This window comes from Prionailurus viverrinus, chromosome B3 (assembly GCF_022837055.1).
Source record: "Prionailurus viverrinus isolate Anna chromosome B3, UM_Priviv_1.0, whole genome shotgun sequence".
NCBI lineage: Eukaryota > Metazoa > Chordata > Mammalia > Carnivora > Felidae > Prionailurus > Prionailurus viverrinus.
The window spans coordinates 40,765,640-40,790,948 of NC_062566.1; the positions used below are offsets into that span (position 1 = coordinate 40,765,640).

The following is a 25,309-nucleotide window of genomic DNA, read 5'->3' on the forward strand; positions in this document are numbered from 1 at the left end:
TAATTCCAGAATATTTTCATCAGCCCAATAGGAAAACGCATACCCATTAATAAATTATCCCCCCCCCCCCTTCACCTGGGCCCTGGCCATCAATAATTTACTTTCCCCTATAGATTTCCCCATTATTTACTTGTATGTAAATGGAATCATATGATATGTGGTCTTTGTGCCTAGCTTCTTTCACTTAATGTTTTCAAGGTTCATCCATGTTGTGGCACACGTCAGCACTTCCCTCCTTTTTAAAGGCTGAATAGTATCCCATTGCGTGAATATACCACATTTTGTGTACCTGTTCTAGACAAGATCATTTTTAACATCCATACAACTCTAGGATCCTATACATATGTGAAGGGCCACCGCCAAAATTCATAAGTAAATCACAATAAATCATTATGCTTCATACTTAATCCAGGCCGTGAAGTTTTCAAATCTTACCTAACACAGATTCCTGGCAGGATAATCCTGTTGTAACCAAGTTTACTTGCTAAACTCTTAAGAAACAATAAAACCAGAGCCCCTGCCTTTATTTCTGGATTCTCCCCCCACCTCCAATCTCGGCCACACTGCCCACCCCCAGTCTTGAAAGTCCACACTCTGAAATAATATACGTGCGCCGTGACGGTTTCACTAATTGTTCTCAACAGACAGGGTTCACAGAGGTTGGAGAGTGCTTTCTTCCCAGTTATTTCTCTCGTCTCTCTGCTCACTGCAGTGCAACTTCTCCACCACCCAAAAGTCCAAAAGAAAAAAAAAGAAAAAAGAAAAAAAAAAAGCCTTCCTTTGTTTTCCAAGGAAATTCAGGTAAAAGGAGGGGTAGGGGAAACGATATTTTTGACTTTCCTCACAATCCAGACGTTGGAAAGAAAAAGGATTTCCTTTGGGTTGCTGCCACGACTCTGATCTTTGATGCTGATAAAATATTTCCTTCTTAAAAAAAAAAAGTTATGGGAAAATCATACCACTTCAGCTTGGAAGCCACACCTACTGTAACTTACGCGTTTAAAAAAAAAAAAAAATGAGAGGCTTACCTCTCTTTCAGGGAGGGTTTTGTTCCCAACAGTTCAGGTCTTGCACTGCGGAGCGAGCCGGGTCAGCAGCGCTCTTTGGAGGCTAGCGTGGAGGACTACAGGATCCAGAGGTCTTTGGAAACTCCAGCAGCTCCAAGCTTGTTGGCTACCACGGTTTCCCTGAGGAGTGACGCTGTGAAAACAAACCCTGATTGGTCAGGCCTGAGCTGAATTCTCCATTTATGGACAGATTGCCCAGCCCGAGCCGAGGCTCTGCCGGAGGAGTACAGAGTTAGTGGCCGAAAAAAGAGGAGCGAGGCTGGGCAGCCAGGCAGACGCGCGGAGAGTATCGGGCTCACCTAGGCGGAGGGGGGGCGGGGCGAGCGCCTGGTCCGAGCGGACCCCTGCCCTCTGCAGCATGCGCCCCGCCTGCTGAGTCTCCTCCTTCTCGCCCTCACCTAGCGCCGCCGATCCCGCCTGGATGGAGTCCCCCCAGGGTTCCCATTGGCTCCTGTGAGTGCTTGGGTGTCGAGAGCCCGTTTTTGGCGAAGGGGACCAACTTTTGAAGTTCTCCCAGGAGCCTGCGTTCCAGCCCCAGCTCCCCGGCAGCCGGCGCCGGCAGAGGCGCGACCGCGGCGCGAGTCACCATGGTGAGTTGGCCGCACGGCGTCCCGGGACCGCCTGACCCTGGGACCGGGCAGGAAGCGTCGGCGCGGGGCACCCACCTTGGGCGCGCAGCCGAGGCCAGGGGTGGAGAAGGTGGACGCGGGAGTCGGCACGTCGCGAGTTCTGATTGCCTGCTGCTTTCCGTAAACCCTGGCTGGGGGAGAGGGAGCGAGGGGCCAAGGAAAACTTTCTTTCAAGCCGCTTTGGGCGCCGCGAAACTTTTTGTGGCCGGGTTGCTATGGCTGCTAGCTGTCGGAAGCCAGCGTGGGGGCAGCTCTGCGGTCGGGGGCACGGCCCTCGGAGAGGACCCCTCTCTTTCCGCGGGGACGGTGGGGGCAGCGCCGGTGGCCCCCGCGGTCCTGCCCGCGGCGGCGGGGAACGCGGCACCGAGGCGCAGGAGCCGGCTCGCCGCGCCCCCTCCCCTGCGCGCGCCCCGCGCCCCCCTCCCCGCCGGCGGGCACGGGCGCCGGCCGCCTCCCCGCCTCGCCGCCTCTCCGCCCCCCGCGCCGCCAGCAGCTGTCCCGCCTGGCAGCCACACGCCGGCGGGGGCGGCGCGGGCCGCACAAAGGCCGGCGGGGGCGCCAGGTAGGGTGAGCACCTGGCGCTGGGCGGGTGGCTGAGAGCGAAAGTGACCGGGCGCAGCCGGCAGCCTCGCGGCTGGTTGGGTCTCCGCGGCCGCGAGGCCGAGTAAACACCCCCACCCCCCACCCCCTCCCCGAGGGCGAGGTGACTGGCGCTTTTCGGGTGTACCGCGAACGGGTCGCACGGGAGGAAGTCGAGTGTTTTGTTCTTTTTCCGTTGGCACTTTGGGAATACAGGGAAGTGGCCGACTTTTTCTCACTCGGCTCTGACTTTCCCCCTACCCGCCCCCCAGCAACTCACTCCGCCCCATTAACCTGAGCCGCATCCCCCTGGGTTTGGGTATGGTGTTCGTTTCTATCCAAAGCACAAAGGCAAGGACTCGATTTTGAAGAGATTGACAGTCCATCCGAGAAAGAAAGAAAAAAAAAAAAGTGCTACTACGAGGCTTCATAGTTTCCACACTTGCTTCTTTTCAAAGAACCCTGCCTGGGTGGATGACCTGGTCCTCTTCTGGTTTGTTTTGTTAAGTTTTAATGACTGTGAATGGGGAGCTAAGTCAAAATGGTAATTGGTACAGCGCTGATTTAAAAATCTATCCCGCAAGACCAGCCTGAGAAATGTAGCCAAGGCCCATGCGAACCTGTATACAAAACTCAAAAGCAACTCTAAGACCCAGTGAGTGCTGTGTTTATTCAAAAGAATGCTTAAAAACAAAACAGTCTTTAAAAGGGCATCTTTGACAGAAGCTTTTTCTTTTTACCTAGTCCAGAGTTGTGTCACCTCTGCCTCTCCCTAAGAGGACACTTGATCTGTAAATAAATTTCCTCTTTAAGTTTCAGGGTTTAAGGACTCAGTCTGCTCCACGTTATTTTTGGAGCCCCTGTGAGAGAACCATTTACTTACACTGATGTGTGGTGGGTGGATGAGCTACCTAATTGGGCCACTACCTAATCGGACACTTGAATTTCAGCAATGTGATAGTCCTAGTACTTTAGAACTGCTATAATTATTTTCCATGGTTCAATATTTCTAAAAACAAAACAAAATCAATATGTTTATGTCAAGAGCTTAAAGAAACTTACTGAATTCAAATACTTGAGCGCTACCTTGAGAAAGTTAACTTTGCCTCAGTGAATTCATTTTTCATGCCGGACACACTGCAAAAGTAGTCTCTGATGCCTGTTCTGGAGACCTCAGAAATAAGGTGCTCAGTTCGGCCACATTGCTTTTGAAGTAGATGGTTGATCGAATGGATGCGGAGGAGGCATGTTCTAAGGAAGAGAATTGTTTCCAGAGTTGCGTAGTATGTCTGTCGGAGGACAGGGTGTGACTTACCTATTGATGGGTTCCCTGCCAGCAGCACAGATGGCGGTGTTGTGGCCAGCCGGGCGGCTATCAGTGCATCAGAAAAAAGTTAAAGCAGCTGCTGCCCTGAAACAGGACATGCGCCATCGCTCCGTCTACTAGAGGTAGAGTAACGTGGCCAAAATTAAATGAATCATTTCTTCACTGGCTTGAGAAATTGTTCATTAGCTAGGTGAAGTTGTCTTAGAGCATCCCCCATCCTAAGTCGGCAACCTCAGTTAGAATGTTTACTGTTGATATACGACCCTTTCAAGCCAAATGAGGCTTCATTTTGTGTTTCATTCACATCTGTGTGGGTCTGCCCAGCTGCATCCTTCAGCTGCTTAGAACAGGAAGAGAAGGGGCATTGCCTTCAGTGGGTGTGGCTGAGGGTTAGGATGGAGAAGAGAATCTGTGGGGCCCTTGGCTGGGCTGTAGGGAGAGCTCCTGTATTGTTGTGTGTTTGCCTGTTTGTGTGTGTGATCTCTTAGGAAGTCTGGTAGCACACGAGGAAGACTCTCAACCTGTCCCTAAGGCCCTGCCAAGACTCATTCAGTTGTGACTCATGAGGAAGATTGTCATTTTCTGATTCATGAGCACAATGTCCAGTGTAGAGTTCACCTCCTATCTTTTTCCTGAAAGCTCACTTTGGGACACTTTTCTCCATCTTTGGAGAAGCAACAACTATGTTTGGAGACTTGACGAACTGAAAAAAAAAAAAATCTCTGCATGTCTTTATAATTTAGTGCACCTTGGTTAGGACGGACCCACAATCTCCTTTGACTTTGATTAATAATCATAGCCTACTAAGATTTCCCTTGTCGAATTTGGCTTTATCGTTTACAAAGGGAGTTCTGTTTTAGTGGGCATGACGGCTTGGACTGTCCAATGGACTGGAACCCATGTCTGTAGCTCTGCTATCTATATATGTCAGGTGCAGAAATTATTATTATTTTTTTTTTTTTAATTTTTTTTTTCAACGTTTTATTTATTTTTGGGACAGAGAGAGACAGAGCATGAACGGGGGAGGGGCAGAGAGAGAGGGAGACACAGAATCGGAAACAGGTTCCAGGCTCTGAGCCATCAGCCCTGAGCCTGACGCGGGGCTCGAACTCGCGGACCGCGAGATCGTGACCTGGTTGAAGTCGGACGCTTAACCGACTGCGCCACCCAGGCGCCCCCAGAAATTATTATTCATAGGGCTTCTCTGACTTAAATATACTGAACTATTGAGTAAATCTGAATTGGCCATCACCTCAGACGATGGTCAGGATATGCCCCTTTCCCTCACTTGCATATTATTTGTGAGTAAATACAGATGTTATTTATAAAAAATACACAGGAATAGACTTATGTACTTAGAAATCTGTCAGACATCTGACTACGAGGTAGGTAAGTTCCCTTGGGTGAAGGCATGGCACGTATTTAGAAAGTCTGGAATCCATTTCAAGTATGTTTTCTGGGAAGGTAACCTAGTCCACTCCCACTGATTAGTTTATCAGATTGCTAGTAGTTTCCTGGCCAAAACGACATAGTACAAAGCCAAACCGAAACAAAAATGGGTTGAAGCACAGAAAAGTTTTGATGGAGGCAGAGGGGTTAGGGAAGGATATGGAATTCAGGACATTATCTAGGGGCCAGCTTGGGTTGGCCAGCCTCATGGGAAAAGTTTGGTTGGCCCAGGGCACAAAGGGAAGCCCGTGGAGCAGCAGATAGAAAGGGATAGAGAAGTGGAGGAAGCAGACAGTAGCAGAAGGAGTGAAAGTCGCCTCCTTCACACTCCTGCGGGGGATTTCAGCTTTGTCCGTGGTTGCAAACTCCAATGTCTGCAAAGGCCAGGATACATACAATTTTTCATGGGGTGAGGCTGTCCTCTAGAGAGTAAATATACCCCTCTAAAGAAGTACCGTTACTTGACCTTAGGCCATGGTTCGTGACAACTACCACATTGCCATGGTTACATTGATCCTATTACATATTTCAAGGGAAGCTGGAAATCCAAATTTTTGTGCCAGACCGGTTAATTCTTAAAAGTGTTCTGATCATTGCTGCAAGGCCAAACACCTGCAGGTCAGCTGTCTGTAGCCACTCTATTGTAAATCTCAAAGTGGTGTCCCTGAGAACCACATGCTTTCTTCCATTCGCTCACCAGCAGGAATGTCTCAACTTTAACCATATACCAGTAATGGTGTTTCACTGATACATCCACACCTTCCCACTGGGTTTCCTTTAAGAGAGGGAGTTCCCTGGTATTTTCAGCCTATGGAATCACCAGGCTATTAACAAGGAAAATCTGCATCCAGATTTGGAGCAATCTAAACACCAGTGTAGATGTGTAAGTTGTATGAGTGGTGAGGCTGTGAACTGAACTTCTCTTTCTTAACCCATCACACCTGCCTCTCCACCCCCCCACCCCCACCCCACCCCCGCCTCTTCTGGGGAAAATCCCCACCCCCCACAACCCCTTTATTGCATGCTAGACCTCTTTTATTACTCTTCTAGTTGAATCTCCTGGATTTGAGGTCTGTCTCAGGAGTTACCTTTGGGCCTAGATAATGAGCATTTTGGTAAATATTGACTTGGGATATGACTTTTTGCTCCTGTACTCAGTGTTAATGTCATGAGCTCATGTGAGACTAAATGAAAGAGAGAACATGTAATACTTTGCATTTCCTAATGAGAAACGATTGGGTCTCATTACTTGGTCAGAACTTGTGACAGCTATTTTCATTGGGTTCAAAAAGCAGAAATAGTTTGAAACCTGTATACCAATGCAAAGTATTATGAGCTTCATCATGGAATATATAGAAATTATGTACAGTCATGATTTTCCAAGCCTGAGTCATCTACTATTTTTTTTCACAAAGATACAGCAATTGTGTTTTCATCAATATGTTATTAAAATGGTGAGGTTTTAATATTTTTATTTTATTATTTTTTTTTACCTTGCTGGGACTTAATATTTACAGAGCAATAAGGGGTTAAAGGTTAAATGCCAAAGGTACTAAAAATAAACATCTTGGCCTTACAAGCACATTCTGTAATAATGGTAAACAAATTGTGTCTTGAATTTCAGCTTCACAGTTTATTTTGGCAGAGACAAAAGGTTTTTGGGCATCGTAGCAAGGTATTTTTTTTAACCTATCTTTATGACAGCCACACTTGAGCAAAGTAGAACTGTTAAGAGTGCTCCCTAAAATCGAGGGATTGGCTTTGACCAGCCCTGGAACTTTGCACTGTACGTCCCAGGGAAGTCAGCCCGCCCTTCTGAGTTGCCACCAGGGAACAATGTCATTGAAGTACGAAGCACCTCTGAGTGGCCATTTAAGAAAATCTGTTTGTTTTTTTTACTTCTTTTTTGACCTAAAACTTTAGTGTTCAGCTTGATCACCCATCTTACTCATACCAAGTCCCTCTCCGCTGTTTCCAGAAGTTACATTCTGCCCCAAAGAAGAAATTGGCCCTTCTGAAGATGTGAAATATCATACGATAGGCTTTGGAGGACAAAGAGGAGGTGGCTTTTTCCAGGAATAAATACAAGAAACTGCTCTGAAGGGGGCCATGGTCTCTCCCCTGTTTTGAGTTCTGATGTGTTTGTTAAAAGTTCATTCATGGGACTTACAGTGATAACGCTACATTGTAGAAAGTAAAACATACTACATTGTAGAATGCCCAGAAGAGATTTAAAAATTCTATCCTAGGGGCACCTGGCTGGCTGGGTCCCTGAAACATATGACTCTTGATCTCCAGGTTATGAGTTCAAGCCCCATGTTGGGTGTAGAGGTTACTAAAAAAAAAAAAAAAATCTTAAAGAATTCTATCCTAAATCCTTTTGCTGGATTTCACAGAAAAGTGTAGATGGGTTGACTTCTGAAGCCTCGGAAGTAGGATTTGACTGAACTGGTTGCAGGATTCATTTTCTGATCCCAATCAAATAAGGCTTTTCCCACCAAACCATAGTGTTGGATTAGGGTCTGTTTCCTTAGAGTCTAGACGTGACCGGGTAGTTTTCTTTCTTTCCTTCAGAAAAGCCTACTTGGAGATGGAAGGTCACTTATTTTTTATTTATTACTGTTTCAATTTTTGAAATAAATTTGGAGGATTCACCTGTAATGTCACTACCCTAATACTAATTATTTTCATGCTTTTGGGTTCCCTTCTAATCTGTCCAAATGCACACCCTTTTTATGTAGTTGTAATTATGGGCTAAATGTACAATTTGGGCTCTTGTATTTTTCCACCTATTTTATAAAACCTTTTCCTGGTAAGCATATTTATCACATTTTGGTGGTGGTATAGTAATTCCACGTAACCTGCTTACCCAGCCTGTCATAACTGTGCAGAGACTTTGCCTCTAGAGCTACATACCAGGGAGACCCTCCCTGTCATTGATGAGCTGGTCAACTTCCTGTTGCTTTTGAGACATGTAGACCCCTCTCTAGTGCAGAATGTGAAGCAACACAGGCAGGCTTGGGGGACACTCCAAACTCCTAAGTCCTGCTTTGGGTGTTCTCCCTAGTTTATGGCATTGGCACTCAAATGTGTAACACCAGCGGGTGCTCAGGCCTCTGACTGTAACTTGACAAGTATGAATGGTCTTATCAGAGAACGCAGGTAGTTGGAGGTGGGGAGCTTTGAACCCTAAAGTGGAAAAGACAACAGCAGTTACGAAAGATGTTATGGCGTACATATTTATTACTAGGTAGGAATCCTTACCAAATATGGCGGCAACCATTGGGAAATCAAAGATAAATTAAGCACTGCCTCTGGGAGGAGCTCATGTCTAATGGAGGAATGGTAACAAACAGCTTTCGTATAGGTGGATTCACTTCTTCCTGCACCAATGATGGTTTTTGTTGCCATTTTATAGGTAAGAAACCAAAGTGTAACAAGGGAAAGAGAACTGTTCAGGGGGCATACAACTTGTGTGTAAGGAAGCAGGTCTTTTAACTTTATGCTCTTTCACAAGCAATTGAATACATGATTTCTAATTTGAAGTTTCTGAATCCAAGCATCCGTATATCGCTTAATCATTTCACCTACTTTTGAAGGAAGACAAGGTTGATTAAAAAATAATCTGTTTTAGCTAATTTTACTCAATAGTGCCAGGGTGGGATAATTTAGACCTAAGAACATTGTCTGTCATGGGTAGTAAGGATCTTGGCTTTAATTTCCTTGTTTTGGAGACTGCATATCATAAAGTTTGGGTACTGGGTGATATCACACTGGGAATAAGGGTAAAATAAAAGTCATGCTAGAAAATGCTCTGATCTCAATTAGGTTAAAAAAGTAGAAAATAAGGGAAACAAGATAACCACAAGAAACCTAGCCCACTAGTCCTCCTACATGAAAGAAAACAAATAAAAAATTAGGACCACATCATTAGTGGCTTAGTAATTTAATCGGCGTGACCAACATTTGATGTCGACAGCCACTTAGCATAGTATTTTTTGGTAACAGAATGATGTAGACATTGTCATTGTCTGATTGTAGGAATTTTCAGCAACAACAACAAAAATAAGGTTGCTTTTGGTGCCCCAAGTAGATGCAGACCTTTGTTATAGAAAATTTTGAATTTAAATGTAGAAGCATCTATTAAGCTATTTTAGAGTATGAATAAAGATGGCTTCCTCAAGACTTGGGAACACTTGAATACAGAAATATGTCTACAAAATCATAAGAATTCAACTTACCCCCATCAGCTTGTCAAACAGAGACTCCTGTTATTTGGGGGGTATCCTGAGGTCCTCTGAAAATATGTTGGAATCTATCGACCTGTGTCCCAACAGTGTTTGTAATAGTAAAAACAAAAATGAACCAGAACAATCTAAATGTCTGTTAGTAGAGAAATGCATAAATACACGCAACTTATTGGTAACCAAGTATCAATATGGATAGATCTCACAAAAGTAGTGTTTGGTGAAGAAGCAAGTTGTAAAAAGATACATATAATAAAAACGAAGAAAAACTAAAAAAAAACTATACACAGTATATTGTTTGGGGATATGTATTCATACATATATATTTATGCATATATTCTTTTAAAAATACAAATCAGTGGACTGGAAAGATACCAAATTCATTCTGCTAAAGAGGGAAGGAGGGGCAGGCCTGGCTGGGTCAGTTGGTGGAGCATCCGACTCTTGATCCGAAGGTTGTGAGTTTGCGCCTCACCTTTGGCTTAGAGATCACTTAAAAAAAATAAATAAATAAGAGGCATGGAGAAAAGGGAGAAGACTGGGGTCAGTTGACTAATTTTAACACTTGGTAGTGTTTCATTTACTTTATAGATTAGAAAATCCAAAGCAAATATAATAAAATAGTATCATTAATTCTGGCCAGTGTGTGTATATACATATTTATTTTATTCTCCATACTTTTAACATCTTTTTCCAATTAAGAAGAAAAAAACACATAAACAGACAATTCTTCATATAATCTTAGGAAGTTCATAAACCTCTGAAGCCCATAGGATTTCATTCCAAGGGTTATAGCAAACATTGTGTTGAGATGAATATTAAGGTGTATGGTCAGTTGTGGATCTTTGCCTGATTATTCTGATGACAGTTGACATACAATCAAATCATTAGTAAGTCTCATTGAGTGTTATGTAAAAGAGTCATTAGGGATTGCATCCCAGGATGTTCAGTGTATTAGTCACCTTTTCTTGCCCTATTGTGTCTGCTGGCTTTTAGTATAATAAACCACCCCAGACTTGGTGGTTTAAGTAATAAACGTTTATTATTTCTCATGATTTTGTGAATTGGCTGGGCAGTTGTGGGCTGGGTGGACTGGCTCCTCAGATCCCTGTGGTCAGCTGGTGGCTTGGCTAGGGATAGATGATCTGGGATGTCCTCACTCCCATGTCAGATAGCTGGCACAATTTCAGTTGGGGCAGTGGAGATGACTTTGCCGTATATCTCTTGTCACAACAAGCTAGTCCTGGCTTATTTACATAGCAGTGGTCACAGGGTTCCCAAGAACAGCAAAAGAGAAAGCAAGCCCAGCACACACATTTTGTTAAACCTCTGCTTGCATCATGCTTGTTCTTGTCCCACTGGCCAAAGCAAGTCGCATGGCCAAAGCCCAGAGTCAGTGTGGGAGCGGACTCCCCAAGGGCCGAGCTACGGGTCCCCAGCCTCAACCTTTTCTTTCAGCTTGCGGTAATTGGGTGGATACCCTGAGGCAGGAATAGATTCAGTGGCAGCTTCCGTTTTTCCCTGGCTGACCCTCTGAACCTCTGTGTTTGACAGAAGCCCCCATGTCTATTATACATCCACTGCTGTTTTCCCAAAGCAATTCCCAAAGGAAATGGAATGGCAGTTCTTTTGCATTGTGGGCACTCAGGATGATCTTCAAAGTTGCTGTTTTTTTGTTGGAGAAAAAAGGAAAAGCAGAAACTAACAACCAGAAGAAAAGTAATTTTCTTTCTGTTAAAGGGAGCTTTGTGAAAGTACCAAGTGTTTTACAAATAAGTCCAAACTGAGAGTGCAGTGAATCCTGCCAAACCAGACTGGGCTGGATGGCCTGTTGGACATGAGGGTGGAATAATCCTGTTGGGAACAGGTGGGGACAGTACTGCTCACTGCCTGATTCTGCCTTTCCAGCCAACCCTGAGCCATGATGTGGACAAAGCCTTTCTTCACACACACAAAAATACTTGTTTGTCTTGGTTGAAAGTCCTATCTTTTGGATTATTCCCCAAACAACCCCATGTCAATTCCATATTCTGTGAGCCACAGACTGTGTGCTATCTGTGGGCTCCTCAACAAGATGTGAATTGAGGACGAACTTAGCTTTAAACACAGTTCTCAAAAATGCATTAACCCATGGGTCTTTCACTTTGACTTCCTCTCTTTCTCCCTCTCTCTTTTTAAATGGAAAAATTTGAACTACACAAATGGGGAGAAAACTTATTCCCCAGCTTCAACAGTTGACAATTCATGGCCCAGCTTGTTTTCTCTATTTTGTTAATGGGGTGTATCAATCACATTGATTAACTTGTTGACATTGAGCCATCCCTGAATCCCTGGAATAAATCCCACTTGATCTTGGTGTACGACCCTTTTGATGAATCATTGAATTTGGTTCGCTAGTATTTTGTTGAGGATTTTTGCATCTATGTTCACCAGGGATATTGGCCTGTAATTTTCTAGTAGTGTTCTTGTCTGGTTTTGGTATCAGGGTAATTCTGGTCTTGTAAAATGAGTTTGGAAGGGTTCATTACTCTTCTTTTTTTGAGTTTGAGAATGAGCATTAATGCTTCTTTAAATATTTGGTAGAACTTACCAGTGAAGTCATCTGGTCCTAGACTTACCTTTGTTAGGATGTTTTTGATTACTTATTTAATCTCCTTACTAATAATTTAGATTTTCTATTTCTTCCTGATTTGGTGTTGGTAAGTTGTAAGTTTCTAGGAATTTATCTATTTCTTCTAGATTATCTAACTTATTGGCATATAGTTGTTCCAATCCTTTCTGTATTCTCACCTTCCTTTGATTTATTTGTTTATTTTGAAAATGTTTACTTATTTTGAGAGAGAAAGAGAGAGACAGACAGACAGACAGGGCATGAGCAGGGGAGGGGCAGAGAGGGAAACAAGAATCCAAAGCAGGCTCCAGGCTCTGAGCTCTCAGCACAGAGCCCGATGCAAGGTTCAAACTCATGAACCATGATGTCATGACCTGAGCTGAAGTCGGATGTTCAACCGACTGAGTCATCCAAGCACCCCTCCCTTGGTTTATTTTGGAACAAATCTTAGATGTCATTTTATCCTATCTCTGTATTAGGTTGGCTTTTACATAAGCTAAACTCAGCTCTTGGCACTAACTACTCTTTTGGTCTCCCTTTGCCTTTTAACAGTAGAGACTGTTTTACAGAATGATGTAGACATCTCCAGTCACTGGGCAGTCTTCTTGACACTTGTCCTAGGTCCCATATCTAGGTATACATTGTCTTGGTATGTAGGACAGCGGTGGGTCCCCACTCTACATTCCTAGCCATACTCAGTCAGGCACTACCTTTAGGTAGGATTGGTAGAACCAGCTTGTGGTTATTGGTCTCTTCATTCCTTCTTACACAAGCCTGCATCACGGTGATGGCTCTACAAATAATACTTGTTTCTTCCAATGATCAGATGCATTTAAATGTAGACTGTCAGGGTGCCTGGGTGACTTAGTCAATTAAGTGTCCGACTTCAGCTCCGGTCATGATCTCACGGTTTGTGGGTTCCAGCCGTGGGTCAGGCTCTGTGCTGACAGCTCTGAGCCTGGAACCTGCTTCTGATTCTGAGTCTCCCTCTCTCTCTGTCCCTCCTCTGCTCACACTCTGTCTTTCTCTGTCTCTCAAAAATAAATAAATGTAAAAATAAATAAATAAATAAATAAATAAATAAATAAATAAATAAATGTATGTATGTATGTATGTAGAATGTCAGGATAAGTAATATCCTGGAGACTACTTGGGGATTTCTATGAAGTTGTTTGCTAAAGTTTGTGTCTGTGTTCATATGTGCATTTTTTCTGGGAAGAAGATTCATAAATCCCCAAAGTGGTTCATGGCTTCCCCAGATGACCCTCGAGGGTCCAAAGAATTTAAATAACCTGACCAAGGTCACTTGGCAAATTAATAGAAGAGGTGGCCTTAGAATTACAAGTCTTTTGACCCACAGTCCAGGCATCTTGGTCCTAAATCTGCTTTTACTAGAAAAGTTTAAAAATCAAACATAACAGGGGCGCCTGGGTGGCTCAGTCGGTTGAATGTACGACTTCAGCTCAGGTCATGATCTCATGCTTTGTGAGTTTGAGCCCCACCTCAGGCTCTGTGCTGACAGTTCAGAGCCTGGAGCCTGCTTTGGATTCTCTGTCTCCCTCTCTTTCTGCCCCTCCCCTGCTCACACTGTATCTCTCTCTCAAAAAATAAATAAACATTAAAAAAAATAATAAAAAATAATTAAAAAAAAAGAAAATCAAACACAATAAAGCACTAGGGAGAAAGGAGGTGGAAAGTGGTAAGTTAAATTTTTTTGTAAGATTCCCATGGAACTAAAACCAATTTAAGTTACCATTACCATTACCAATGAAGTAATGGTAGGTATTATCTGTTGGAAACTAACTTAATTTTTCAGAATAATAATAAAGCATGAAAACAGAGTCACAGTGTTGGCCTCGTATTTATTATGTTTTTAAATTCTCCATTGATCACAAAGAGAAGTCTGTACCTCTAGTACAGACTTCAAATATAAATCAAGGACCTAAGGTTTTGACTTTAAGTAAATAATTGAAAGCTCATTATTTTCCTGGTAGGGATTTATTATTATTAATTATAAAATTAATATTTATTAATTGAGGGTACATAATGAGAAGGAAATTACTGGACTCCAACCACTGGACTCTGTGCTCTGTGCTCTGTGCTCTGTTTCTATCATCTAGGATTAAGGCTTGGGGTATAGAAAAAAAAAAAAAAAGGAAGTCGGATAGCCTCTTCCTTCTAGCTCTTTCTCTCCCCTGCCTCTAAGCCCCCCCTGCATCCTCCATCTGTCTAGCATCCTGTTCTTTCCTCCTAAGGTTCTTGCCCTTCTAGATGGGGGAGCGATGAGGAGGAGGGTTGGAGAATGCAGGAAACATAGTTTGCACTTGCTCAGAAGTGAGACACATAATTAAGTCCACCACAGGAAGGGCAACTCGCTCCTCCCACCTCGGTCGGATCCCTCTTTCTCATCCTGGGTGGAGCCTGCCTAGCACAGCCTCTCCAGTGACTGTGGAGTGCCAATGTGCCCAGCATTGTCTGGTCTACGGAGACAATAGACACTGTCATCATTGTTTGGGGCAATGAATCAGTCTTCAGTTTGCAGGAGCAGTTGTATGTAGGTGTCAGGTGGCAAAGGTGTATTTTATGTAATCTAAATATAAGATGTAGCTAACTGAAAGATTCCATCGGTTGCCGAGTCCTATGGATTCGACTTCTGCAGTGTGGCTTCAGTTTACCTTTTCGCTTTGCCTCTCACCTGGATCTCCTGGCCACGTCTAGCTACCCGCTCTGCCCCTTACGGGCAGATGTTTGGCTACAGTCAATCCCCATGGTCTAATTCTCCTTTTAGGCCAGTCCTAATTCCACCTTCTTGAGTCTCAGAGTTGGAAGTTATCTTCAAAAAACCCATGGCTGTCGGTCTGCAGAGATTCCATGATTCGTTATGCGCGTTTAATCTTCTCTTCTGGTCAGTTACTTTTCAGGGAGAGCCCTTGTTTGTCTTTGTACCCCACCTCATTTTGTGATTTGTCCTGCTAGGTATACAGTGCTATTTTTATTTTTATTTATCTCTTAAAAAATTTGTTTAATGTTTATTTATATTTGAGAGAGAGAGAAAGAGACAGAGAAAGAGAGAGAGAGAGAGAGAGAGAGAGAGAGAGAGAGAGAGGCAGAACTTGAGCAGGGGAGGAGCAGAGTGATGTAGACAGAATCTGAAGCAGGATCCAGGCTCTGAGCTGTGAGCTGTCAGCACAGAGCATGACGTGGGGCTCAAACCCATAAGCAGTGAGATCATGAAACCCATAAGCAGTGAGATCATGACCTGAGCTGAAGTTGGAAGCTTAACCTACTGAGCCACCCAGCCACCCCTATAGTTCTATTTTTTTTTTTTAACATTTATTTATTTTTGAGACAGAGAGAGACAGAGCATGAATGGGGGAGGGTCAGAGAGAGAGGGAGACACAGAATCTGAAACAGGCTCCAGGCTCTGAGCTGTCAGCACAAAGCCCGACGCGGGGCTCGAACTCACGGACCGCAAGATCATGACCTGAGCTGAAGTTAGACGCTTAACCGACTGAGCCACCCAGGCGCCCCCCTATAGTTCTATTTTTAAACGTATTGGGGGAAAATGCTTGCGTTTCCTTCTGCAGTGTGTGACTACAGTCTTTAAAACACACCGGTTTTAAAGACTTGGTCTTTACTTGGAGTAGACAGAGGGCAGAACTGCCCACACAGTGCAGCACTCCCCAAGTCCACACCAGTAAACTGCTGCTCTTGGTGACTCAGCTAATGGAGTGAAACAGGGAGGGGTGAATCAGGGAAAGCGCCCCGTGATTCAAATGTCACCGGAGCCTTTGATTTTAGTGGGGATGATGCAGTTGTCTGATGTGGGTGTCACCCCTCACTTCATTCAGCTCGCCTCTGGAGGGAGAGAAGAAGAATAAAGATACTTAAAAGGGCACCTGAAAGCCGAGCCACTCATTCACCGAAGGCAGGAGAATCAGTCTGCCCACGGGTACCTGTCCTCACTCGCCAGCCAGCTATATAATGTTGAAACCAGGGCAGACACCCTTCCGCCCCTGCTGTTTCCGAATCTGTGAAGAAAGACAGCGCTCCCAGAAACTGGAATCTATTGTATCCATTGCCAGTGATCTCTGCTAGTATGGGGGTTTCAGGACCAGGTGGAGATACAGATGGAAGAAGGGACTGAAAGAATCGAAAATGGGATTTTGAAGCAGACAGTATGCTTTTTTAATTGTGGTTTTGGAGGACAGGTTGACTTCAGATGTTTAAAATTCACAGGTAATCCAAATACTGGTAAATTCAGACCGTCCTCATGAGATCTGTGTGTGGGACCTCCACACCTAACACAGTGGGCAGATTTGTACTTTTTGAGCTTTTTGGAGTATGTTTTCCACACTCTGCTCCAGGTGGAAGGGATAAGGTATTCTAAGCTCTCCAGAGTGTGAAAGCAACGGCCTCCAAAGTGAGGCGGGAGGAAACCGACGTCCAGGTGACTGGTGGAGTCTAGAAAGATACGTATGATCACCAGTTAGAACATTTTGAATGATATTTTGAGTGGCTTGTACACCAGGCATGGCAGAGTTGAGACAGGCCAGGTCAGTTGGGGCCCTCCTGCCAATGGGAGGTTTGGAGTGATATTAATTCATTAAATATTTGTTTATTGTTCTCTCCTGCTAGGCTGTAAACTCCTTAAGGGGGATACAGAGTCACATTCGTTTTTGAGTTTCCATCACCTGGTGAAATGTCTGGCACGTGGTAGAATCAGCAACTTTGTGGAATTGAGCCCAACTGTTCCCCCACTAGACCAAAAATGCATGGAGAGCTGAAGACCTTTCACTGCAACTCTGCAGTGATGTTGTAGCCTCCAACAGAAGAGTGATTGATGAGAGCCGGTGGATTAACCTAGACAGTAACTAACTGTAAACTGGAAATGTTTTTCAAAGATAAAAATAGCCCCCTCAGATAAATCCAGTAGAGCTTCCTTTTGAGTGTTCTTTTAATAGAACAGGATATTAGCAACTCTCGAGCTCAGCTCCTGGAAGGCAGAGACTGGAGGGAAGCTGGTGGGCTGGAATGGCTTCTGTATAGGACTCTCTCACTCTGTTGATTACAACGCTTCTACCGTTGAGACCAGGAGAGGTTCTGGGAGTGCCCAAGGCCACACAACCAGTCCCAGCTTGTCCCCTCCAGGAGTAATGCTGCTCTTTCCAAGCAGACAAGGAAACAAAATTCACCCAGGCCCCCTGATGAAAGTTCCCAACTGCAGGGGCGCCTGGGTGGCCCAGTTGGTTAAGTGTCCAACTTTGGCTCGGGATGTGATCTTGCGTTTCATGGGTTCGAGGCCCACGTTGGGCTCTGTACTGACAGCTCGGAGTCTTGAGCCTGCTTCAGAATCTGTCTCTCCCCTCTCTCTGCCCCTTCCCTGCTCATGCTCGCTCTCTGTCTCTCAAAAATAAATAAACATTAAAAAAATTTTTTTTTAAAGTTCCCAACTGTAAAGGGAAGCATTCTCAATCAGGTGTAACCCGTGACCTCGCTCTCAGGCTTTTCCCTGCTAGAGGTTGTGCCAGGCTGTGGCCTATCACTACCAGATAGGATAAGAAGGTTTTCCTCGTTCAGCTATGTGGACCATCAGAATGTAAAATTACCTGACCAAGTTTAGATCTGTTCTGGTTTACAGAGAATTCGCTGCCTTTGTTTTTCCTTAGTGAACTAACAACTCACCTGCCCATCTGAGATCTCAGTTTTGCCCTCTTCCCAAGGCCAGTTTGTCTCCAAAGAGACATGCTAATGGCTTAATTGTTTTGTTTATTCTGCTCCTCATAAATTCTGGTAGCTTCTTTTGCATTGAGAGGAGAACTTTTTTTTGAGTGTCTTGGCATTTCCTTTTGTTTTGAATGGCTCTTAACGTTTGCTCCTAAATGTTTTTTTGAAAGATTGGTTAGCTCTTAGTGATAGGTGTGGCTTTCTCTAAATAGGAGGTTTTTCTGGGTGTGGAATGGAGAAAGTGAAAAGGGAGGGATTTTAGAAAGAAATCCTATGCACTATATCTATATGACAAACAGATCATTTTGGAGCCTGATATTTATGCACTTATGTTCGCTTGGCTCACATACTTGAGTTTTGGGGGTTAAAAGATTAATGCATGCAAAGGAATGTTGATATTTAGCCTGACAAAAACTGTGCATTTACAGAGCTGTGGTTTGCTTTTCAAAATGTAGAAATGTAGAGGTTTACTTCTTCACCTCTGACAAAGAATTTCAAGTATGAGACTCTTCTGGCTCACGTAGTAAATGCATTTTTATAAGTTTCATGTAAATGACACATTCTGGATCAAGAAACTTGATAATGCACTAGGAGAATAATTCTCAATGCAGGGTGGAATCTGACTTTGGTGAAGGGAAGACTCTTGCAAGGGAAGGTTGAAGAAGGTTAAATACACTGAGGTTGGTTAAATCGGGTATCCTGGCCCCTTGGAATAGAAATACTTTCTCTCCTACCAAGTAGAGTTTGGAAATTTCAGAGCTGGGAAATAATGTATTAGATTTTGATGTGCTAAATCACTTGAACAAGTAATGAAACTAATATTATACTATAACTTAACTAACTGGAATTTAAATAAAAAACTTACAAAAATAAATCATTCAGACAAGTACATGATCACGCTATTTTTGGATGTGTCTGTAATTATGCAGGGTTACATGATGATAAAATTTTCAGTGGCTTTTCCAGTTTCTGAAGGTATTCTATCCTTTGCATTCTCAGTCAGTTCGCCTGGAGACCTTAGTGTTTTTGTGGGAGTATGGGTCTATAAATTTAACAGCTTTTCACACCCCCCAAGAGAAGAGAAATCTGCTATTGGAATGAACAATTACTGGGGTATCTGGGTGGCTAAGCTGGTTAAGTGACTGCCTTTAGCTCAGGTCATGATCTCAGGGTTCATGGGTTCAAGCCTCACATCAGGTTCTCTGCTGTCAGCACAGAGCCCGCTTCGGATCCCCTGTCCCACTGTGTCTGTGCCCCTGACCCACTTGCGTGCTCTCTCTCTCTCTCTCTCAAAGTAAATTAAAATAAACTAAAAAAAAAAAAAAAAAAGGAATGAGCAGTTACTGAGGACCCACTCTGTATTGCTCTGCTTTTGTACCTCCTTTGAGGTAGGTATTCGTTTTCCGCCTACAGACGAGGAAACAAAATACCATCTGAAAAGTGGCAGAGGATAGATTTAAATTCAGCATCATCTGAATCTGCTGTGGAGAGGAGCTGTCTATTCCTAGACACGTGCACATTCAAGTTGTGGGGTCTATGGGCCAGCAGCATGGGCACCAACTGGGCTGTTGAAAGAACTGCAGAACTTCAGGCCCCACCCCAGACCTCCTGATTCTGAGTCTTCATTTAAATGAGACCCCAGGTGAGAAAGCACTAGTGCGCAGGAAACCTGCGGTCTAAGCACGGTGACATGACTCGAAACAGGTGCCCAGTGGAAGCCTGGTGTTGTCCTCCAGGATGCCGTCTTACAAGGACAGGGATGCAAACAGTCAATCATCTCTTATCTTGCTGAAGCAGAAGTGACATGGCAGTGCTCAGGAGCGGGGTGGACGGAAAGTTTTCTCCATCTGAGGCAGTTCTGGAGTCAGACGCCTAGAATCAGGGGCTGCCTACAGCATGATTGGAAAGCCCTCCACCCAGAATGACTCCTCCGAGGCTCCTGTCAATGCCGAGCTTTGCCATTACCGGTTGCTCTGAGCTGCTGCATCATTCTTGATAAAATGTTGGTTGGTTAATAACATCTTGCTGTAAACTAATCTATCAAACCTTCTAAAGCTGCCCAAGAACAGATTCTGTCAGGCTGGAGAGAGAGAGAGATCCAGACTCGGGAATATCAGTAGCGAAAAGAGTCCAGCCTCCAGAACCCTTCCAACCCTGGGGCTACAGAAAGTGTCCTTTGCCTTCTCTTCCTAATTCGTACAGCTAGACTGGAGACATCAGGGGCCTTTTCTGTCCCTCTCCTCCTTTCAGGACTCCTGCTGGTCCCAAACCTTGTGAAGGTGTCCTCCTTTGCTCAGCTGTCATCCTGGTTTGAATCTGTCTTGTCTTACGCTGGGACCATCACAAGGGTTGCCTAAGTGATCTTCCCTGTCTTTCCCCTTTAATTTACAGAAAGAGCAGTGCCAGAATCATTTTCCTGGTCATACGGCTTTACACCTGTCACTCTTACTCAAAAAACTCTCAGCTCTTACAGAAAAGAGGCTAAAGGCCAAAATGTGGATCCGTCTCAAATCTATTCCAGGCTGCCCCTGTCCAACTCTTATTTTCCAGTAGTCCTTCTGGAATATGTAAACTCCATGGGGCAGCCTGAATGCCTTGTCCCTGCTATTAGCTCCTAGCATAGTGCCTGCACACCATAGGTTTTCAATAAATATTGATTGAACGGATGAATGCACAAGCTGATTCTCATGTTTTATAGTCTGGCTAGAATTCACTCCTTGGTCAGGCTGTTCTTAATGACTGGCCTTCCATTCCCTTTCTTGCCATTTATCAGAATCCTCTGAGGCCCACATAAAGGCTCATTTCCTGGAAACTTTTGATTTAGCTCACTGAGTTCATTTCTTCTTCAAATCATAACCCTTGTCATGGAGTTATTTGTGCTCAATTATACATAATCTCACATTGCTATCTGTGTGTGAGTCACACTGTATAGATAGACTCTAAACCCCCTGAGGTCAGAAACAATTTGCATTTCTTTATACTTTTCAGAGTTTATCCTCTTTCCCTTTGGCCTTTTCTCATTTTCCTGCCTCCCCTCCTTGTTCCCAGGTCATTGGCCGCTCTTTGACCACACTTGTGTTGGGTATTCCGCTTGGTTGTGGATCAGGCACCCCTCGCCCCTTGAATGTGTGGGGTCCCTGGGGACAGGTACTGCGTCACCTGGTTTCTCCCTGTGTGAATGATGGATGCTATAAGCTTTGTCCTTCTGAATTTTCTGTCCCTCCTTTTCGTTCCGCCCAGTTCCTGGAACTCCCGTTTTTCCACTAATACAAATACGATCATAGTGAGTAAAAGTCAGTGCCCTTGTGACTCAGTGTATTTTCCAGCTACAGTGTGAAGGTGTCTTAGAAGCCACCGGAGACAGCAGTAGTGGATCTGTTTCACTCTGAGGGGGAGGCAGGAGCCTGCCTGGGGATCAGGAAAGAGGTTTGTTTCCCCTTACGTTACCTGGAACAAAGTAGAACAAATTATTTAGCTCTGTACTTCAATTTCATTTTTTAAAAAAAGGAAGTAAGAGTGGTTTGCGTTCTTTTTTCTAGTAGGTGCTGCATTGAGTATCAATAAGAACATAAAGTGCTTTGAGTCCAGTCCTTGTGACATGCACAGCACCATAGCCCTACCCTGGCGGAAGCTCTCTACTGCATGCCCCTCCTTTCTGGCTCTTTTGCCTCCCCCCAAATCTGGAGGCGACTGTTCCTAGTACATTAGCATTTTTCTTTTTTCTTTTTTTGTTTATTTATTGATTTCAAGGGAGACAGCAGGAGTGAGGGAAAGGCAGAGAGAGAGAGGAAGATGGAGAATCCCAGGCAGGCTCTGCACTAGCAGTGTAGAGCCTGATGGGGGGCTCGAACCAAGGAAACCTCGAGATCGTGACCTGAGCTGAAACCAAGAGTTGGATGCCTAACTGACCAAGCCACCCAGGCTCCCTGCATTAGCATTTTTCTAATAAACTTGTGCAGTCTGGCTTACTAAACTTTACGGAAGTTATTGCCAGTCTTTTCTTTGAAAGAGTTTCATGTTACCTGATAAGGAAATACATCAAAATTGGAATCAATTGAGTAAGGTTAGAAATGTTTGAAGACCATTCGCAACCACGTGGATGGAACTAGAGGTTATTGTGCTAAGCGAAATTAGTCAGAGAAAGACAAATATCATATGACTTCACTCATATGAGGACTTTAAGATAAAAAACAGATGAACATAATATAAAAACAGGGAAGAGGACAAAACATAAGAGACTCTTAAATATGGAGAATAACAGAGGGTTACTGGAGGGGTTGTGGGGTGGGATGGGCTAAATGGGTTAGGGGCATTAAGGAATCTACTCCTGAAATCGTTGCACCATATGCCAACTAACTTGGATGTAAATTAAAAAAATAAATAAAAACCCTGACAGGATTTAAAAAAAAAAAAAAAAAGAAGTGTTTCAAGAAAAGAGACACATCTCTGCTTGACCTGCTCAGCTTCTAATTTTCACATCTTACTAGCTTGGGGAGGGATGAATGGCAGAGAAGAGAAATCACAGGATGAAATGAGTCAGTAATGAATTCATTGAATTTGGGCAGGGTAGCTTGCCTATTTGAAAAATTCTTGGCAAAATTTCTCATCACCCTCCTCCATAATTGGCTGGGTATTTTAAAGAAGACTTATTGCATTTGAATTTTCTGAATAGAGAGAGTTCAGCTCAGCCTTTTGTATATGGTAGGTTGTTCAAAGTGCATTACTGGAAGTGGGGAAAGACACCCTTTTTTTCTTTATTCCTGGGCTGGAGGAGGGAAAGCCTGGTATAGAAGCACCCTAAACTCATGATTATATCCTTTTCATAAACATGACAGAATCTTCTGTTAGAAAATTATAACTGCAAGTAGAAATAATGAAAGCCATATATACATACTTAGATGTTCACTTGAGAAGTTATGGTGGAAAATAATTAATTACTAGCCAAAATAAGGTTTCTAATGATCCTTCCCACCCCCCCCCCCAGCCTGGGTGCCCCCACTCTGTGCCCAAGTCTTACCTACACTCAACAAAATCCCATCCCCTGAAGCCTTCTCAGACAGACCCCTTCCACTTCCATGTGTCCATGGCACGTGTTTAAATCGTCTTCCCCTCACACATCATGGTCTACCTGGTGTTAGAATACTCAGGGTTCTGTGTCTCACTAAGATGTGGAACTCTGGAAAGCAGGGGTTGTTTTTGGACATTAGCCAGTGGTCTCCATCTAGTTTAGAAGCACCTGTGGACCTTTTAAAAATGTCAATCCCTGGGGGTGCCTGGGTGGCTCGGTCGGTTAAGTGTTGGGCTCTTGATTTTGGCTCAGGTCGTGATCCCAGGGTTGTGGGATCAAGCTCACATTGGGCTCCGTGCTGAGCATTGAGGCTGCTTGGGATTCTCTCTCTCTCCCTGCCTCTGCCCTTCTCCCCTGCTCGCTCTCTCTCTCTCTCTCTCTCTCTCTCTCACACACACACACACACACACACACACACACAAAGTCAATTTAAATAATGATTCTAAAAATAATTTATTAAAGAACACATTCTTCATCTTCTGTTCTTTTTTTCCCATTTTTTAATGTTTATTTATTTTTGAGAGAGAAAGAGAGAGAGAGAGAGAGAGAGAGTGTGTGCAGGGGAGGGGCAGAGAGAAATGGAGAGAGAGAGAATCCCAAGCAGGCTCTGTGCCGACAGTGACGAGCCTGACCCAGGGCTCAAACTCAGGAACCATGAGCTGAAATCAAGAGTTGGGCATTTAGCCGACTGAGCCACCCAGGTGCCCCTGTATTTTCTTTTCTTGATTAAAAAAAAAAAAAAGAAAAGCAAACAATTCTCTCAAATGTCCTAACGTACTTTGTGTAGGTCATTACTTCATTACTGAAACAGCTTGGACCATCAGGTCCTCATTCTGAAGACTCACGGCGGCCGTGTGGCCCATGACTTGCAGAAGCAAAAGGTGGACCAAATGCTTTGGTAGCAGGACACACCCTGCAGCTGTGCTTCTGAATAGATCCCTGATAGTGGCCAGATGTTCAGGGACGCATCTCTTCCTAAAGGTCAAGAAAGCACAGTTAAAAGTGAAAAGAAGACAGAAGTGTTTTAGTCGTATTTAGAAGAATGAGGGATTCAGAAGTGGGAGTCAGGCTTTTTGGAATCTCAGTAGGAAAACAAAAGAATGATTCCAGGAATCAAATAATTCTAAGAACTAATTATATAAAACATTTTGCAAACCATAAAGTGATATTCAAATATATTAGGGAGTACTAACTCCATGTGTTCTAGCTACATTTGAAAGACTTCCAGAAAATAAACAATGTCATTGCTGAGTAAAACTTGGTCCGTCGACCCCAGGATTCTTGTTGTGGCTTAAAGGAAGTTTTACGAGAAAGCAGAGGAAACTGTAAAATAACACTTTAATTCAGGTACCTGTCTATAGCATGAACAACACCTAGAAAGCCTTCGGGATTCTGGTAATTGGTTGAATGTGCTATCTATTCTAAGTGTGCAGGCTAAATACCTATTCATTCCCCAAGTGAGGACATGGGATAATAATGTTCCATTATTAGCAATTAATTAATGATGTCCTATTCCTGGTACCTCTCTCTTTGCATTTCCCTGTCTTTCCTCAGTCATCTTGTGTCACAGGGAATACAAAAAGTAGTTGGCCAATTCTGTTTTCTGGCATTAAGATAAAAGCCAAGTTAAAGACAAATGCTTAACCATTGGGTAATAACAGCTAGTGAATTGAGAGTTTCCTGTACAAAGGGTAAGTAGTCTGGATACCCAAGACATCAAATTACTCTTCTCATTTTCATATTTTCACGTTATGTTCTGCCATGTGAAATAAGTAGATGTGAGATTTTTTTGTAATGTTCTAGTGGTTACAGGTTGGAGACGGTTGAGATGCCCTTTCCCTGGTCAGTCGGCTAAGTGGTCATCAGCCCCAACCCTCCTGAGAGCCCGAAGAGACAGTCCAGGTGGGAGTGGGATATGACTTGAGGAGCAGAGTTGGCTCAGTATCTCGTGGAATGATCTTAGCGGGAGGTGGTCTGAAACCACAGAGGAAACAACTCTTTGTGTACAACTTCCCACTTTATACTTTAGCAGACAGTGTGCCTTCATGGACTGATAGCATAATCCTCTGTGACCAACGGGTTGAAAAAGAAAGTTTGCTGGACACAAACTGGGAGTCCGGAAAGTACTGCTTCCCGAGTAAGGCATTTAGACTCCTCTTTGAAGCAAAAGGAAAGTCTTAACACTGACCTAGTTTAAGGGGTTATTGTTACTTGGGGGGAAAAAATCCTGTTCGTGAAAATAGAAATTTGGACAGAAATAAAAGAGGCTACCAAATTCCTAGGTCATCTATTAATTTTTTTTCAAACTTAATTGCATTTTCTTGGCCTCACAGTGCAATTGTTGCTGTGGGCCCACTTTAGTTACACCTAGTAGCTGAATCTGCAAATACCACAAAGCTTTACTTCCGTCAGAAGGATTTCGTTTGATTAATTTACACTCTTGGGTGACATTTCTTAGTTGTGTAGGAGGGAAAAAACTAGCTTAATTTAACCACATTAGCCACATCATGGATGGGGAAATGTAGGGAGTGTGTAAGTGATTTATTTGCCTTATTACTTAAGTGAAGATGTTTCTGGCTTAGGTTTTTACCTTGTCCTTTAAGAG

General features: G+C 43.8%; 1 protein-coding gene across 1 annotated transcript in view; it reads left to right on the forward strand.

Annotated features, from left to right (window-relative positions):
• Positions 1-1,292: 1,292 nt before the first annotated feature.
• Positions 1,293-25,309, forward strand: part of MYO1E (myosin IE) — a 211,984-nt gene continuing 187,967 nt past the window's right edge. Inside the window, exon 1 of the mRNA XM_047863927.1 lies at positions 1,293-1,657. Within this exon, the coding sequence (XP_047719883.1) occupies positions 1,655-1,657 (3 nt within the window). The 5' untranslated portion in view covers positions 1,293-1,654. The remainder of the gene's footprint in view (positions 1,658-25,309) is intronic.